General features: G+C 51.5%; 2 protein-coding genes across 3 annotated transcripts; one reads left to right on the top strand and one right to left on the bottom strand.

The window, feature by feature from the left end:
* Positions 1-735: 735 nt before the first annotated feature.
* On the top strand, positions 736-8,531 carry NRROS (negative regulator of reactive oxygen species). Of its 2 annotated transcripts, XM_010561198.1 has the most exons (8): positions 736-809; positions 944-1,133; positions 1,338-1,424; positions 1,534-1,619; positions 2,315-2,450; positions 5,013-5,126; positions 5,743-5,863; positions 6,113-8,531. In XM_010561198.1, the coding sequence occupies exons 7-8, from the start codon at positions 5,759-5,761 to the stop codon at positions 8,078-8,080; spliced, it is 2,073 nt and encodes a 690-aa protein (XP_010559500.1). In that variant the 5' UTR covers positions 736-809; positions 944-1,133; positions 1,338-1,424; positions 1,534-1,619; positions 2,315-2,450; positions 5,013-5,126; positions 5,743-5,758; the 3' UTR covers positions 8,081-8,531. The 2 variants fall into 2 exon arrangements, with proteins under 2 accessions (XP_010559500.1, XP_010559501.1); XM_010561199.1 differs by lacking the exons at positions 736-809; positions 944-1,133; positions 1,338-1,424; positions 1,534-1,619; positions 2,315-2,450 and adding an exon at positions 3,307-4,266.
* A 4,450-nt stretch (positions 8,532-12,981) lies between these two features.
* Positions 12,982-13,972, bottom strand: CEP19 (centrosomal protein 19kDa). Its single transcript, XM_010561197.1, has 2 exons — positions 13,795-13,972; positions 12,982-13,493 (listed from the first exon to the last, which is right to left on the bottom strand). The coding sequence occupies exons 1-2, from the start codon at positions 13,922-13,924 to the stop codon at positions 13,132-13,134; spliced, it is 492 nt and encodes a 163-aa protein (XP_010559499.1). The 5' UTR covers positions 13,925-13,972; the 3' UTR covers positions 12,982-13,131.
* Positions 13,973-16,866: the final 2,894 nt, after the last annotated feature.

The raw sequence follows: 16,866 nt of genomic DNA, 5'->3' as shown, positions 1-16,866 counted from the left end.
TCTGAGTTCAAAGAAGTCGTCTTCTCTGAACCCCCTCTTTCCATCAGAAAACGTGGCAAGAGCTAGGAGATTCCTGATGGCTGAAAATGGGGGAGCAAAGGTGAGCTTAGTTGTGTATAAATGGGTAATTGTAGAGTGAGAGCCTGCCAGCAGCATGAGCTGCTGCTGGAAAGGGAGCAGGAGTGGGGTGGCAGAGTCAGCCCAGAGGAGGATGCTCTGGCTACAGGGGGTTCCAGGCACATGAGCTGCTGCAAAACCAGAGCCTGAAGCTTTAGTTCAGTGACTGTCGGTGCTAGCACATGCATTTCCTTGGAAGAGGACCAAGCGTGGCTAGGTAAACAACCAACCAGGTTGTTTGGCTACAGCTGGGGGAAAAAAAAAATATTTTGAAGCTGATTATAAATTGCTGATTTTTGTCTCTTTGTTTCCCCTGCAAGAAATACACTGGAGGGAAGCTGTGCTTCTTGCAGAGCTCCAGTTCAGCTGCAGTGCTGGGGCTGTAGAGATGCCCATCCTCATGTACGTTGATGCATCCGTGCCATCCTGGGATGGGGCATGTCCTCTGCTATTCCCTGGGGATAAACTGGGTGAATTCCCATCGAGAAATTCAGCCAGGCAAACTTCCAGAGCTGTAGTTTAAAGTCAAGCCATCCAGCTGGCCATTTTAGCTGTTTCCTTTTGGCTATGTAACGAATGATCTGTTTTCTTTTTTATGTTCATTGTTCATCTTAAATTAGAGGTGACTACCATGACCAGCAGCTTCTGAGGTACGGTTAGACCTTCAGCTTCCCTTGTTTTATCCAGAGCAGGTGATTAAATTAAATAACTTCTTCACTTGTGTCTTCTTGATATGTTTGCGCTGCCTGTGCACACTTCAGCCAAACAGCAAATAAAATTTGATGTGGGTTTTGAAGATAATTAAAGAAAATCCAATTTTTTTCAGAGTCGTTGCTGACCACAGTGCCTGGGAATGAATGCCTGGAGGGAGACACTGTTCTTCACCATGCAGCCGCTCCTCCCTTTCTGATGAGGTCTAACAGGCGAGATTCTGCTGCAACAGAGTCGGTCGCTACCTAATATTTTCTGTAATGCTGTTTGCAGCTTCCCATGAGCCTGGAGATGGTGATGTTTCTGTAAGTATTTCTCTAAGCCTTCCCAGGCTCATTTCCCAGAGTGGCTGGTTCTTCTCCTTGTCCCTTTTTCCCTTTGCTCTCTGCATCCTCTCCTTGTTAGCAAAATGCTGGAGACTAAGCAGAGCAGGAGGCTTTCCAGGGATGCTTTGCACCGTCATCCCTTGCAGAACAACTTGTTTATTTCTGTCCAGTTCTCCATTGCAGTGGGAGTAGAGGAAGCCCATGGATAAACATTTCTGTTTCACTTTGCCCCAACTTGTCCGAGGCTGTGGGCCTGCTGGTGTGTGAACCGTGAGTGACCTTTCTCTTGGTGCTTCCACTGAGGAAGAAATCACATTTTCTGCAGGAAAACAAGGGGCATGTTGAGGTGCAGTGATGAGTTTGCTGTTTTCTGTTGCAGTTTCTCCTTTCCCATGGGGTCCTGTGCTGGGTGCAGCAGTCCAGTGGCGACCGGGAGGCTGCCCTCTCACTGCAACTTTTCTCTTGGTTTGTGCTTGACAGTTGGAGGCTTGTTAAGGGGAAAAAGATGGTTTGGAGGGAAGAGGAGATGGGAGGAATGGAGGAAGCTCACTGCATGTAAAACCGTATGGGGATTCCCGGTCCTTTCCTACAGCTGCAGTAATTGCAGCTGCATGTGTGGACACTGCTCCAAGTGGCTGAATCTCCTTCAGTTTAATCCACCAGTGATGTTGAGCTGGACTGGAGCTTCAGGAAGAGCTGATCAGAAGAGCAGCTCCTGGCAGCTCAATCCCTATCCCTTTATGATGCTGGTATTAAAAAATAAAAAAAGAACCCTCAAAGCACACACCCAGTTCTTACTGGGAGGGCTGCGTGGGGGCATGATGCTGCTTGAGAGGAAAAGGAGGGGAGGAAGCAGTAGCTTTGGGATGTTTTCAAAACCGTCTGGCTGCAGGATGTGGGGAAAGTGTGAAATGCAAGGCTGCTGCCAGCTGCCCCAGCATGGAGCCAGTGGCTGCTCTGCAGGGAGCAGGCCTGGTGTGTGGCCGCTTTCTGGGGAGGACAGGGTGGGTGAAACATGGCTGGGCAGTGCGGGGGCTTTCCCACGCCATGATGCCCCCTCAGCAAGCACCTTTGCTGCTGGGAAAAGGGGGACATGGTGGCTTCGCTTTGGTTGGCCAAAGCGATGGACTGAGGATGAAGCACGTTGTTTTCTCTCCCAGCTCCTCCTGGGCTGCGAGGAGGAAGCTGGTTTGACCCTTGGGGTATCACCTTGTTTGGTGGTATCACATGAAGGTTATCTCATCGGAAGGTCTCCCAGGAGTCTCAAGATCACCTGAGAGTGGAGTATTGCCACAGGTGAGGATGCTCAAGTTTTACAGCTTCAGGACTTCCCAGCCCTGGGGTGAATCTCTGCCAGCTCCTGCATCTCCAAGCATCACATGAGTGGTTTTGGTGTGGGTTGGGCTCATGGCAGGGTTTTGGGGATGAGGAGCAGGTTTGTAATCATCAGCCCATCTCAGCCCTTTGTGTGACCTCGAGCAACGCCATGGGAATTTTGCCCTGCTGCAGAGCTTCTGCCTTCTGCTCCAGTTCACTTGGATGAGGAGAGCTTCTCTCTTTTCCTTCTTGATTTTTATACATTCAAACTTCCTTGAAAATGGAGGAAATGAAACCACAGGGCTTTTTGTGAGTGATATGGGAGAGTTCAGTCTCCTTCCAGAGAAGAAATGAAATTTAGGGTAAAAAATATCTCCCCAGTCATTTGTGCTGGCTGCAGGAGTTTGGGGGCCATTTGGTCTGGCAGGTGGGGGTGACCCAGGCTGTGATATCCCTTGGTGAGGTGCTTGGTGTGCCGCAATAACATGGTTCATCTCCCGACTGCTGCAAAAGGTCCCATTGGCACCAGTGCCTGGGACATGGAGCATGGATGTTGCAGGGCAGTACCTGCTGATCCCACCGGACAGGGTTCTGTTGCAGGGCTGAATCCTTTGTCCATAGTTTTGAACTCTTTCACGGCTAGGTAAATCCAGGCAAACCATTTTCCCTCCTCAGTGGCTGGATTTGCTGGGGATTTGGGGGTGTGCATGAGGACCCTGGAAGAGGGTAGGCTTGGGGTGGGAAGGGAGGTGGAGAGCTGGGGTAGAGGGGGGTGAGTAGGAAGGGGGCCTCCCTGTTCATATTGCCTTGGAAATGTGGATTTTTGTCTCGCTCTCTGCCTTGGCAGTTGTGGGAAAAGCCATTTATGCTGATTTTCACATAGGGGTCAGCACCTGGGAGGTCCCTGTATCCAGATGTGTCTGGCTTGCAACCTGAGTGCTGGGTTTGCCAAAATCCCAAGCAGCCCCGGGAGACCCAAAGGTCTGTGGGCGGTGGGATCTGAGCATCCTGAATCTCACCTAGACAATGCAAGAGGCTGGGCGCTGGTGTCCCAAAGCGAGGACTCGACATGTGGGGGGATGTTCAACCTCGGCTTAGGATGCAACGGGAAAGAACAGCACCTTCTTCTTCCCCCGCAGGAAGTGCATCCCTTGGCTCCTGTTGAAGCCCCTGTGCTGGGTGCTGGAGGCAAGTGGGGGACTAGAGGGGCACAGTAGGAATAGGCACCATGCAGGGGAGCGCCGTGCAGCCGGTGGCTTTTCTTGAGCCCCGGCAGGGTCAGTGGCATGGCTCCGCAGGCAAGAACCTCCCCCCTCCCCCCCCAGGTCACTAGCTCTGCTGCCTGAAACCCTTGCAGGGGTTTTGCTGCTGGAGCTGTGCAGAGGAGTCACGGTGCAAGGGTCGTCCCCAGACCTGGCTTGTCCCTGGGAGCAGCGGGAGAGCTAGGAGCTGTGTGACCCTTGGCGGAGGCCAGTTCCCCCTAGCAGCCCCCTCCCTGCCTGCCCGGCCCCCATGGTTCCTCCTTGCTGGGGAGCTGTTTGTGAGTGCATGACCTGGGTTGTAAGTGCTGAGATCAGTAAGCGAAGTGCCTGGCCACGCTCTCTGCCTCCATGTGACTGCAGTTTCCGTTAGCTCCTTCCGCAAAGGCTATATTAGTGCTAAGCGAGAAAGCGGGTGGGAGAGAAACCCAGCGGGTTGCACCTACCCTTGGCCCCAAGAGACCCCACCGAGCGCAGCCGGAGAGGCCGTTGGCTGCAGGATGAGTTGTGGCAAACCCTGCGCACCACTCCACGCGGTGAGTAACTGCCCCCCGATACCTCTGCTGGGGGGGGGAAAACCCCACTGGGGGTTTTTGGGGAGCCCTCCATGCCAGCTTGAAGATCCATGGTGGCTGTGTGTCGCTAATGCCCCCACTCGCAAGAGCCACGGCTGCGTGGGCCGGTGCTGGGGCTGGTGTGCACTGTGGGGAGCACCCTGGGCGCTCCCAGACCTCTTGCATGTGGGCTCCTCTGTGGGGCTGTGGGCAGAGGTTTCCTGCTGGTGCTGCTGCCTGCTCTTCTGGCTGGGCAGGCACCATCCCCGCAGCCCCAGGGAGGACTGTGGGAGGATGGAAGCACTTCTCATGTTGGAGGAGACCCAACACTGGGCAGCAAAGGAAGGCTGATCTGGGTGAAGGAAAATGTGAGCTTCTGTGGAGGGGTTCAGGCGCCGAAGGCGAGGCAGAGCCAAAGTCCCTGGTTTTTGGGTGCAGCGAGGACACAGCAGGGTCCCTCTCCTGCCACTGTGCCTGCGTGCAAGGCACTGCTGGAGACCGAGGGCTCCGGAGGGTGCAAGCTGCTGTGCATCAGCTCCAGCCTGGGGAAGAGGGTCATCTTCTCCATCCCCACCAGATTAACAAATGCCACTTTGATAAGACACCAGCTTAATGCTTTTGGCTGTCCCAAGGAAGGAGACAACCCAGGATGTGTCCACTGCTCCCTCTGTGCTGCAAGCCTCTGGCTACCTGGGCTGCCAAAAATAACCCCCCATTTCTTCTTCAAGCTCTGGCAGTTATGAAAACGCCACTTACTGAGCCCTCGACAAGACCTCGCTGCTCATTTGCCTGAGGTTCAGCTTTTCCCCAGATGCAAATGCCGTCAGCTCCAGTTCCACCAAGTTAGTAACGGGGTACTTTGTGCTGGAGAGCCTCTGCTTCCCGGGGAGGACCTCTGGCAGGGATGGGTGCTGGAGAGGACTTGGTGGTGGCTGGGTCGGTGTCTGCCAGGGGAGTATTTGGCACCACAGAGGGGGGACATGAGCCCTGGCTAGGGGGGAAGCCTCTGCTCAAGGGTTGCAGTTCAGTGGCATCTGCGAGCAGCTGTGCAGTGACAACAGTGCCTTTCCCATGTGTGCTGTCTTGTGCGGGGACCGGGCTGCCACCTCCCCGTCCCCTCTCTTCTCCTGCCCTCCAGGCTCTCCTTGGTGGACCCCCATGAGGGCTCCTGCTGGGGCGGGTGGGCTTGGTGCCAGGGCTCTTCGCTGTTTCTCCGTGGGGAGCTTGTGGTGGCCCAGGTCTCGCGGGGCACAGTGGCCACCACTATGGCATGTTGGGAGCCCATCGCCTCTGGGTGCTCCTGGGGGCAATGATGGGAGCGGGCAGCAGCCATGGGCAGGAGGCCAGCCGTGCACAAGGATCACTGCTGCCATGATGGGCTCCCTGGGAAAACCTAGATCTTTCAGGATGAGTGGTCTGCAGCTTTTCACCTTCTCACCTCTGTCTCCATCTCCGCAGGAGTGCCACCGCTGAGATGGAGGCCCCGCTCCCTGGTTTCTCCCTGCTTCTGGTCCTCCTGGCAGTGGGATGGGGAAGCGGGGCAGTCACAGCCTGGACGTCTCCTGGTGTCTGTGAGCTCGTAAGTCCTCTCTTGCAAATCCTCACCCTTCTGAGTGCTTGGTCCTGCCCTGCAAAGCCCAGGTGTCTCAGCATCTCCAGACCGTCACCCTCCCAGCTACTGGTTTAGCTACAAGTGGACTGGGTTGCTGAGGTTCTAACCATAGAGCCACCTCCTCCATCCTCACTCTACTTCCCAAACTTCTCCCTCCTCATCTCCCCCCACCTCCTGCCTCTCAGAGCAGCATTACGTATCTACTTCTTGCTTTAGGTGCAGAGCACTGCGGACTGCACTGGGAGATGGCTGAGCTCTGTCCCAGGAAATCTTCGAGGTGATACTGAGGAGCTGTTGCTTGATGACAACACTATCCAGGTCCTGGGGAATGCCTCTCTGCTCTCATACCACCAGCTGCGGCGTCTCAGCTTGACCAAGAATCGGCTGGAGCTCATCAAGCCCGGTGTCTTCCTCAGCAGCCAAGGCCTCCATGCGCTCTCCTTGGCAGACAACCTCCTCTTCACCAACTATTCACTGACAGCAGCTGCTCTTTCTGCTCTGCCAGCCTTAAGGACGCTGGATCTAGCTGGAAACCGCCTCACTGAGGACATGGTATCGGTTTTGGTCTGGAATCTGTCTTCCTTGGAGTCCTTGTCCGTGGCCAGGAACATTATCATGAGGCTGGACTCGTCTGTCTTCACAAACCTGACACAGCTGTTGGAGCTGAACCTGGAGAAGAACTACATCTTTGAGATTGACCAAGCTTTTGAAGGGCTGCAGAGGCTGCAGAGGCTCAACATAGCTTACAACTACCTCCCATGCGTAGTGGAGTTCAGCCTGACCCAGCTCAGGGTGCTCAACGTCAGTAACAACGTCATTGAGTGGTTTCTGGCCCTGGAAAGTGATGACCTCTTTGAGCTGGAGATGCTGGACCTGTCCCACAATCGTCTCCTCTTCTTCCCCGTGTTGCCCCGGCAGAGCAAGCTGCACTCCTTGTTGCTGAAGGACAACGAGATGAGCTTCTACCAGCGCCTCCCCAATGGCACATCCCTGGCGGATGTCACGGTGCAGTTCCTGCTCATTGATGGCAACTCCACCAACGTCACGACAGTCAGCCTCTGGGATGAGATCTGCCACAGCAATCTCTCCTCCCTGCACCTCCTGGACATGAGCCAGAACCAGGTCTGGTACCTGCCGGAGGGCTTCCTGGCCCAGATGCCCTCCCTGACCCACCTGAAGCTCAACCAGAACTGCCTGGAGACATTTCAGCTGTCGGAGGGGGACCCCTTAGCCATGCTGACAGAGCTGGACCTCAGCCAGAACCAGCTGGTGGAGCTGGGGGCAGAGATGGGGGCTGGGGACATCCTGCCCAACCTCCAGCTCTTCAACCTCAGCACCAACAGGCTCCGGGTGCTTCCTTCTGGGGTTTTCGCCTACACCAGGAAGATCACTACCGTGGACCTCAGCCGCAACCGGGTTGACCTCTGTCCCCAGCCAGCTGTTGCAGGTGAGGCGGAAACTCCCCCCTGTGTGGACATCAGGGGTGTCAAGACCTTGACTCATCTCTCCTTGGCCGGCTGTGGTCTGCGGGGACTGGGTCGCCACCCCTTCCAGGGGACGTCGCTGATGCATTTGGACCTCTCTGACAACCATCAGGCACTGTCCGGGGACCTGGGGTGGCTGCAGGACCTTGCTCTGACGCTGCAGGTGTTGTCTCTGAGGAACACCAGCCTCTCCTCCACTGCCGTGGACTTCTCTGCCTTTAACAGCCTCGTGCGCTTGGACCTCTCGGGGAATTCCTTGAGCGTCTTCCCCTCCTCGCTGGGCATCCTGAAACTGCTCAGCCTGGACCTGCGGGACAACTGCCTCCCGGCTCTGCCACCGGATGTCGCGCGGATGCCGCTGGGGAAGAGCCTGCAGGAGGTCTACCTCAGCCAAAACCCCTACAACTGCTGCACGTTGGGCTGGTGGGACTCCCTGCAGCGGGTCGAGGGGTTGCACGTCCCCGACGGGCAGGAGATGACCTGCAGCTATGCCTCCCACACGCTGAGCCCCAGGGCGCTGCCAGAGCCCGTCCTGTGGAGCTGCCGCTGGCAAACGGCTGACCTGGCGCTCCTCTACCTCGTGCTGGCTCTGCCCACCTGCTTGACGCTCCTGGTGGCCTTCGCTGTTGTCTTCCTCACGCTCAAGCAAAAGCTGCTGAAAATGGTGAAAAGCCAGTGTGGGGTGTCTAGCCCTTACTGATGGCTGAGGAGGAGGAGGGAGGGAGGGCTCAGGAACAGTGAACGTGAGTGGGTTGTCAGGATTACAGGCAATAACCCCTCCGAGGTGGGTGAGATGGAAGCTTGATGGATGTTAGGACCAGGGGGTGCTGGGAGAGCTGCTGTTTCTGCTACAGATGCCCTAAGGGTACCTGAAGGGTGTGTGGCTGTGTCCCGTGATGGAGCCTGGGGCCGTGCTGGGCATCCTCAAGGGACACAACTTCAGCAGAAACCTTCAGTTGATGTTGGTGAGAGCTGAGTGGACACAACACCAAACGCCTTTTGGCTGAAGGGGTACGGACAGTTTCCCCCAACGCTGTTTCCCCTCCCCCCTTCAGGCAGTTCCTTTTATTTATTCACACCCTGTAGCCAACTCTCCACTGCAAAACATCCTCCAGCTCTGCAACCAGCCTCCACAAACCACCCCAGGCTGGAGCAAGCATCACCTGGGCCCTGCGGAGAAGGGTCTCTGTGGTCACAGCTTCCCACGCTACTCTTGCTGGCACCAGCAAACTTGCAGGCAGCCCTGGGCGTGCACGCGTGTGTATGTGCTGATAAGACAGGCGTTGTCCACAGGGCTGAAAGACACGTTTTGGGGTGTTGTTGCTTGGTTAAGTTGCGATCCTGGTTAGAAAAGCCCATTAAAAATAGCCCAAGCTGCAATGCTGTAAAATATTGATTGAAAGACAGGAGAATAAATTATATCACGGGTAATATTTTACGTCGATTTCTTTTTCTCCAGCAACTGCTGGATTAAACAGATGCAAAGGAGATAAACTAAGAGAAAGCCTTCCTCCTTGTTGCGCAAGCCCCGCTCTTGCAGGCTGTCAGCTGCAGTGGCATGGGGGGGTTTCCTCCACCCAGCCTTGGTCACAGCACGTACCAGCTCTCCCATACCAGCAGTGCACTACCTGAGGAAGTGCCGCTTTGTTCCTCGGAGGGTTACTGTGGATGGAAGTGAGAAGTGATGGTGGTTTGTGTTAACTCAAAAGCCCTGCTAAGAACCGGAGTGGCTTTATTCCTGTGGCACCATCAGGATTTTTCCAGTGAAACATGGCTCTGAGTTTAATGGGAACACAGGGTGTGGGGAAGCGAGCAGCAGCACCAGTGTGGGCATGCTGGGGACTTGTCCTTGCCTGGAGTTGGATGAGCTCAGTGGGGCGATGCGGGGTGTGCAGGGGGCTCGAGGCCCTGCAGCCAGCCCAAGTGTCACTTGACCTTACACTGGAGTTGTCCTGGGAGGTGGTGGAGGGAGATGCCCCAGGCTGGTGTGGGGCTGGGAGTGATGCTGGAAGGACAGCACAGGCAGCATCCTCCCCGGCACAGCTGTGGGGATGAGGATTGAGGTCATTGGTGAGCCTTGCATGGCTGGTTGCTGTGCCAGGCTGGAAAAAACGGCGTAGGTCAGACCATGCTGGACCAGCTGGCAGCACCGCTGGGGCCAAGCGCTGACAAGGCTCTGGAAACCCAGCTGTCAAATCTGCCTCAGAATATGGCTGCCTTCTGGCCCTATTTTAGACTGAAATAGCCAAAACCAAATCAGGCCCCAGCTGGGGAATCCCTCAACTTATTTCAACTGTTCTTTTGCCCGTAAGCTGCATGCCCAAGGGACAAGAGTGACCTATAAATACGTCCCTGTGATGTCCTCATCAGGTCTGTGCTGGCACTGGGTACTGCAGCCGCATTTCAGTGTCTCCCTGCTGGCAGGGTGAACAGGGTGCCCCTGTGAGCACCCCTCTCCTTGGGGCCACTTCCCCCTGCTGCAGGTGCCGGATCTGGCCTCGGAGGGTGGATGCGTGCGCTTCTTCCACCACTGTGGCCACTGCTCCTGCTCCTTTTGGTGGGGGGATGTGGAGCGCAGCCATGGTCGTGCACGTAGGTAGGAACCCAGGTGCCTGGCACTGCCTGGGATGTGGATAAAAAGTGGGTATTCTTGCTCATATTGAGCCGATGTGGGGGATACTCAACACTCCTCCATCACAGGAGGTGTTAGCAGCTTTGCCCAGGCACAGGGGCACGGTACCCAGAAAACCGAGGCTCACTTGGAGCTGGTATGTGCAAGGGATGTCAGAGCAACGAGATGACCTTCCACTTGTAGAGTGGTTGACATCCTTACAAAGCTGCTGTTCATCATCTTTGCAAGGTCATGGCGATCAGGGGAGGTCCTCAGTGACTGGAGAAAGGCAAATGTCGCACTCATCTTCAGTAACGGCCAAAGGGACATCCTGGGGAGCAACAGGATGGTCACCTTCATGTTGGGAAAACCATGGAGTATGCTTTCTTGGAGCACGTTTCCAGAAGAAGAGGGTGGCTGGGAGCAGTTGGCATGGATTGACCAAGGGTAAGTCATGCCTGACCAATCTGCCTGCGTCTCACAATGAAATGGATAGATTTGTAGGCAAGAGGAGAGCAGCGGATACCGTTTACCTCAATGTCAGCAAGGCTTTCAATTCCATGTCCTGCAACATTCTTGCATCCAAGTGAGGATGTCATGGTCTGGATGGGTGGGCAACCAGGTAGGTAAAAATCAGCTGGATGATCAAGCACAGAGGGTAGCAGTTAGTAGGATGTGTTCTACCAGGAGGCTGGTGAGAAGACACCAGGGGGCTGATCTGGGATCTGTCCTGTTTGATGTCTTTGTCCAAGATCTGGATAAGGCCACGGAGTGCCTTCGTGTCAAGTTCACAGAAGAGCCCAAATTGGGAGGACCAGTTGATATCGGGTAGGGTTGCCGCCCTGAAGGACTGGGGTGGGCTGGAGGAAGGGGCCAGCAGGAACCTCATGATCCAGGGAGGTGATTATTCCCCTCAACTCAGCACTCGTTAGACCTCATGTAGACCTCATCTGGTGAGGATGGCCATGCCCGGGGAGGGGGGGTGCAGGCAACCTCCTCCGAGCCCCTCCAGGACAAAGCTGGGTGCAGGCTGGCCTGACCCAGGGCAGGCTGGGTGGGAGGAGAGGTCCCCACGGGTCCCCTCCCACACAAGTGGGAGATCTTTATATGCTGTTATGTTGCAATTTTTTACTGGAAACAGAGCAAGGCCTGTGCTGGAGATGTACACACCCTTTCCGTTCCTGGGAAAGCTGAGTCAGGCTTTGTATTTTTTTTTTAATTTTTGGCAAGAAAGGCACTGGCTTCCATTTCTCTTCTGAAGAATCCCTTGGAGAAACGTAAGGTCACTCATCTTCTCCAGTGATGACAAAGTACAGTGGTTTAACTGATACTCGTTTCAGATTTTTCACAGAACTGACTTGTTATCGTTTCAGCGTGTAGGAGAAGAGCTCTTCTAAACCCCGGATTCCATGCTATGATATGTCTTATTGATAAAATTGATGGGTTTTAATTAATTTGTGGTTGTAAGAAGGAAGACAGGAACTAAACTGGTCTTGGAGGCAATTTACAACTCCTCTTAGTTACCTCGGGCATCAGTTTGTTGAGCCACTCCACTCGGGATGAAGGGTCATCCTACTCACAATCCTCACAGCCATCCAGGTTCAGAAGGCCAAAACCTGGGAAGCTTTTGGAGTTGCATCATTTTCCAGTGAATCCTAAACTTAGTCATCCAGTTCTTACAAGAGAGCAGGATTTGGCTGGTACAAATCAGCTGAGGCAGATGGTGGGATTAAAAACTTCAGTGGTATTAGTAAAATATTTTTTAGCAGAGATGTGTGGACACATATTTAGCTAACGATCACAAGAGCATTCCAGATGCCTTTAGAAGGCCTTGAACAGAATAAACAAGACGACAAAAAAAGAGATGCCAATTAGAAGAACACAGGTGCGCATTCCATGATAAAGGGAACTTGGCACAAAGAACCTTAATTTGGCAGTTTATCTTGACCAATTAGACTGAGACAGGTTTCACATGTTTTAGTATAACCAATTATGTCCTATGTTTATGCACATGTACAGTGTTGATATAACCAATCATTAAGTGTTACTAGGCGCGTGGACAGCACGTGAATAATGTGTGTAACCAATAGTAAAATAGCGAAGCGCATGTACAGATGTAACGAATGTATAAAATGATGTCTGATGCTCTAGTAAAGGGTCTTCAACTATGATCATATTGATCTGTCGAGTCCATGATTATGCTCCCACAGAGATGAATTTCTCAGTGACCATCAAAACATTATGTGAAGGACCTTTTGCTGTAGCTTTACTTGTCACGTCAGGTTGTCCCCTAGCATGATTTCGAGTGAGCTGGGAACTGTAGTCTGATGAGGCAGCAGGGGGTAAAGAGTTTGTTTTACTCTAAAACCACCCCCAGCCTTTGTGACTTTCTGCCATGCTAACTTTTTTTTGGATAGTTTAAGCACATTTTCCCAGAACTGACCACTTACTGAGAAAGCATCATCCAGCAGTATAAGGAAGCAAAACACCTCACTTCAGCAGTTTGAAATCACTGTATTTTCAAAAGTACTTTCAAGACTAATTTATTTTCTAGATATTCCATTTCTTAAATACAAGAATTAATATTTGTGTAAGCTGAAGCTGGAGATTTAAGCATTGCTTAGGAAACGTGACAGTAATATTTGCAATGCAGTTTTGATTTATCCAGAAAGACTAATATATATTTAACATTCCAGCAAGTAATAACAAATACCGTACTTATACAGTAAAGCTTTCAAGACATAAATATTTAACACTTCATTTTCAGACAAAGCTGAACAGAAATCACAGCAAGGGAAGCTGGTGAGATTTTCAGCCAAAGCTGACTGAAATGTAAACAAATGGCAGATTAAATAATTTAAAATTATTTTAGGCACTCATACATAGGAAAAGGCTAAAAATACCCAATAAGTTCAGCTGCCTGATTTTCATTTCATCCAGTCTGGCTTCTTAAACAAAGTTCACTTAAACCTGGAACTGCTGTAGCACCTTGGGCCTTTGGTTCTCCATAGCCAATGTAACATGCATCAATTGCATGAGCTGAAAACAATGCAGTAGAATACGTACGCAGACATCGCTCTCTCTATTAGGACTGTGAGGTCTGTCTCTGGACTGCCCATCCAAGGCATCTTTGTCTGGAATCAGATTTCTTCACCTGACTCCGCATCCCAGCCACAGGACTCCAGCTGCTCATCCTGTGGAAACTCAACCTCAATGTCATAGATGAAATCTGGGTCATCCTTCTTCTTCCTGTTCTTTTCAAAGAGCTCATCCATGATGCTCTTCCTTTTGGCTAGTTCCTTGTCATCTAGTTTGTTCATATCCTCTTCTGGGTCAATGGTCTCTTCCTGCCGAAACTTTTCCAAGCTCTCAGCCAGGCTCTCTCCTCCCAAATGCCCTTTCAGCAAACTGTACAGCTTCTGTAGCTGATGCAGTGAGACTCCTTCTAGGTACGCCTTGTGACGAGGGTTATTCTTCAGCTGTTCGGCAGCCATGCTGCAGTCTAAAGAGAAAGCCACGATGAAGACTGACAGCTGCAAGCAAATCTCTTCCCATAAACAGATCCTCTTCTCCCAGACCCTTACAAGCAAGACCTCCAGACTTAGCAGAGCCACCACCCAGGTTAAGACATATCTTGGGCTCCTTGGGGGAGAGAGTGTTACACCAAAACAACCCCTCTTTGCACTCCCTGCATGCTGGTAAGAAGCTACCCAGCAGTTACTAAAAATGCTGTTGCCAACTAGCTGTTCCTCTCACTGTGCCTGAAGGGGACTTGGGGAATGCTACAAGTAAACGCACCACACCTGAGAACTTGGAGAAGTTTCTGACAGGCATGATGCGCTGGCGAGTCTTATCCTTGCCATCGTCTTTGTAGATCAGGATAATGGATGGAGGCTGAAAGCAGACACCGCACTTCTTTGCAACGTAAGTCATTACAGTTCTTGTTACTGGCTGAAGCGTGGTCAGCTTTATCAGAGATGTCCTCAGCGACGGCAAAGCTCACTGAAAAACAGGAAAAGAAAAAACAGGAAAGAAAGTGTGAGCGTCTCTTGGTACTGTTCTTTTTATCAGGATTAGAGTGACCCAAGTTCAGCAAAACCATGCAGCCAAGGTGTCAGTCTCCCCAGTTTCAGAGGAAGCTGAACACATCCCTACGTGCCCCGGGTGCCAGGGTGCAGAGTGACTCCCAGCTGCTGGATTATACCTCTGCCACTACTTGGCCAGGATTATGTATCACGCCTAAGTTAATTCTTTGGTCTGCCACCTAAGTAAAGTACTATGTAGTCAAATGATACCTAAAAGATGGGGTTTTTTTAATATTTATTCCTTTTTTAAAGTGAAAAATGTAATAAAATAGTAAATCAATGTATTACAGTTTCTTCACAAACAACATTTACTGCATCTTGTATCCACTGCTCTGGAAAGCCAGGAATCGCTTACCTACCAAACCCTTTTCTGCTCTAATCACCAGGCTTTTAACTTTGTGTTGCCCGATGGTTCATATGAAAGCTCCAGGTGTGACTTCAGGGAGAATCTGATTTTTCAGAAAAGATATAATGATACACTTTTGCTGTAAGCTGATTTGAGCATATTTGGAAAAAAAACTTCAGAAAAATGCAGATAAAACAAGAATTTGAAAAGTCTTGGAACCCCACTGAAAGAGTTTCCACAAAATTAAATCTGAATGTTGCAAGAGATGCAACAAAGACAGAATTCCATTATACATACTTGTGTATATTATACATATTTGCTTTGAAAAGATACAAATTGATTGATATGGTTGAAATATCCTTTGTCTCTGTTTCTGTCACAAACCTGCGGATATCTCATACTCCTTATTTCATAAAACCTTGCATCCATAATGTTGATGTATGTAACACTGGAATTCCCCCTTTTCTTTTTGAAAGATTTTAAGAGGACGGGTACCTAGTCAGATTTTGTAAAGCTTTCTTACAGTTTCAGAGTGACCTCAATATAGCAGCATATCTGTGACCGATGACAGATGGGACAAGGAGAGAGAAGAGTCTCAGGAATGAAGACCAAAACCAATTAAACTCCTTATTAGGCGACAATGAAAATATGAATTCATTTCAAAGAGAGGAGATGATATTCAGCTGTACTCCTTCTCAAACTAAAATACACCATCAATGAAACTGAAAAGCTGAGAATTTACAAGTGACAAATGGAAATGCTTTTTACACAGCACATTACCGCCCATAGAGCTTAAGCTATAAAATGTTCATGAAGGTCAAGAATGTCTTAAGAATGTCTTCAAAATGCTGAGTTGCTGCGTGTGTGTGCGGAGGAACAGGGAACTTTTGCATTACTTAAACAGGGGAGAAAAGGGGTTGGTGGGGAGGAAATGCTGACTGTCCCACTAAACATATGGCTGCATTTATACAGATAGCAAGAACATACTGTACAAACTAGAATTTCATTTTAAAGTAAGGACTACTAAACTCTCAAGTATCAGTGCGTTGGTCAGCTACTACATGAGTGAGGTTAGGAAGCTAATCCATAATTATGCTTTTTACTCTTCTCTGAAGCATTTTGTCTTGCAACAGGAGAGGGGGAACGTCAGTCTGACTGGCAGCAGCAACTCCTCTTTTTCTGCCTTATCGCATTTGTCCATCCCCAAAATGCTGTTGAGAACTCCTCAGTGTCAGCTCTGCCCTTGGCTCCGACACCTTTTTGAGTCAGATGAAATATTAGAGGAGACTTACAGATCTAAATCTGCTGCAGATCCTCTTTCCCAGCTTAGTGTACAAACACTGAATGCATGTGTTATTTTTCCCTTGGCTTTAAATAAGTGAAAATATGCCAAAGGTGAAGGTTATCTCCTTCTCCAGCTACCCTACAGGCTGCAGTAAGGCAAAGTAAGAAATTATACCCCCAAAATGAATGTATGTCTCCAAATCAAGACAAGTTGCATTAACCTTCAAAAACTACTTCAAAGTCGAGTTGGAAAGTCTTCCTTCTTTGTTAAAAACCACGTAGGAAAGAGTTCAAATTTGCAGTAATTTTCTCAATACTGAAAATTAACTACAGCTGCTCTACCTTTTGCTTTTAAATAGTTCTATGAACCAGGTAGAAAAGCAGAAGTCTCTCAAGAGCCACTTTCACTATCTTAAAATGAGAAACGATGCTTCAAGCTGAACTGAAATGGCTTTTCGAAGGGTGACTGACAATCACGAGTGGACCTCTATCTCTGCAACGGCAAAGAAATCCTCAGACAAGAAATACAAACACGAGAAGCAGCCATTCAGATCCGCGTAAAAGAGGGGAACGAGGTTTCGTACCTTCAGGCAATGCGGGCGGAGACCTTCGCTACCAGAAAGGCTGGTTTCAGTAGTTCTCAAACACAAATAGATTTTTTTTTTTTTTTTTTTTTAACCCTGCCAACTTCGGTGCTGCAGCAGAACTGCTTCTGCCGCTACAAGGCCGCTTTTCTATCGCTTGTTTCCGCCAGACGAGCAAACCCTCGGGGTCGGGCGCGGCCGAGGCCTACACGTTGCGAGAGAAGAGAAGCGGGACAGCACCGGGTTCGACCTTCCCGCCTCCCGCCCCTTCCCCCTCACCTCAGGCGGCGGCCCGCGCCTGCCCCGCTCCGCTCCACTCCACCCGGGCGTCCCCTGCGCGGTTGCCACGGCTACGGCCGCGCCGCCGGGCCCTCGCGCCGAAGGCCCCCTCTGGGCTGTCCGCGCCAGTCGCCTGCGGAGCGCGGCGGCGGCTGGCCGGCCCCTGCCGGTGCGGACCTGCGCACCGGGTGGGAACGGCGGCGAGGCTGAAGCGCCGGGGCAGCGTTTAGCGGCGGGTCTCGCCGGCGCCGCGGAGCGAGGCGGGGATAAGCCCCGCGGGGTCAGGCGGGCGCCGCG

This window comes from Haliaeetus leucocephalus, unplaced genomic scaffold, assembly GCF_000737465.1.
Source record: "Haliaeetus leucocephalus isolate CR32 unplaced genomic scaffold, Haliaeetus_leucocephalus-4.0 Scaffold143, whole genome shotgun sequence".
In the NCBI taxonomy this organism is placed as follows: Eukaryota; Metazoa; Chordata; class Aves; order Accipitriformes; family Accipitridae; genus Haliaeetus; species Haliaeetus leucocephalus.
The sequence above is the reverse complement of the archived record's forward strand: the minus strand, read 5'-3'. Positions and strand labels throughout refer to the sequence as shown.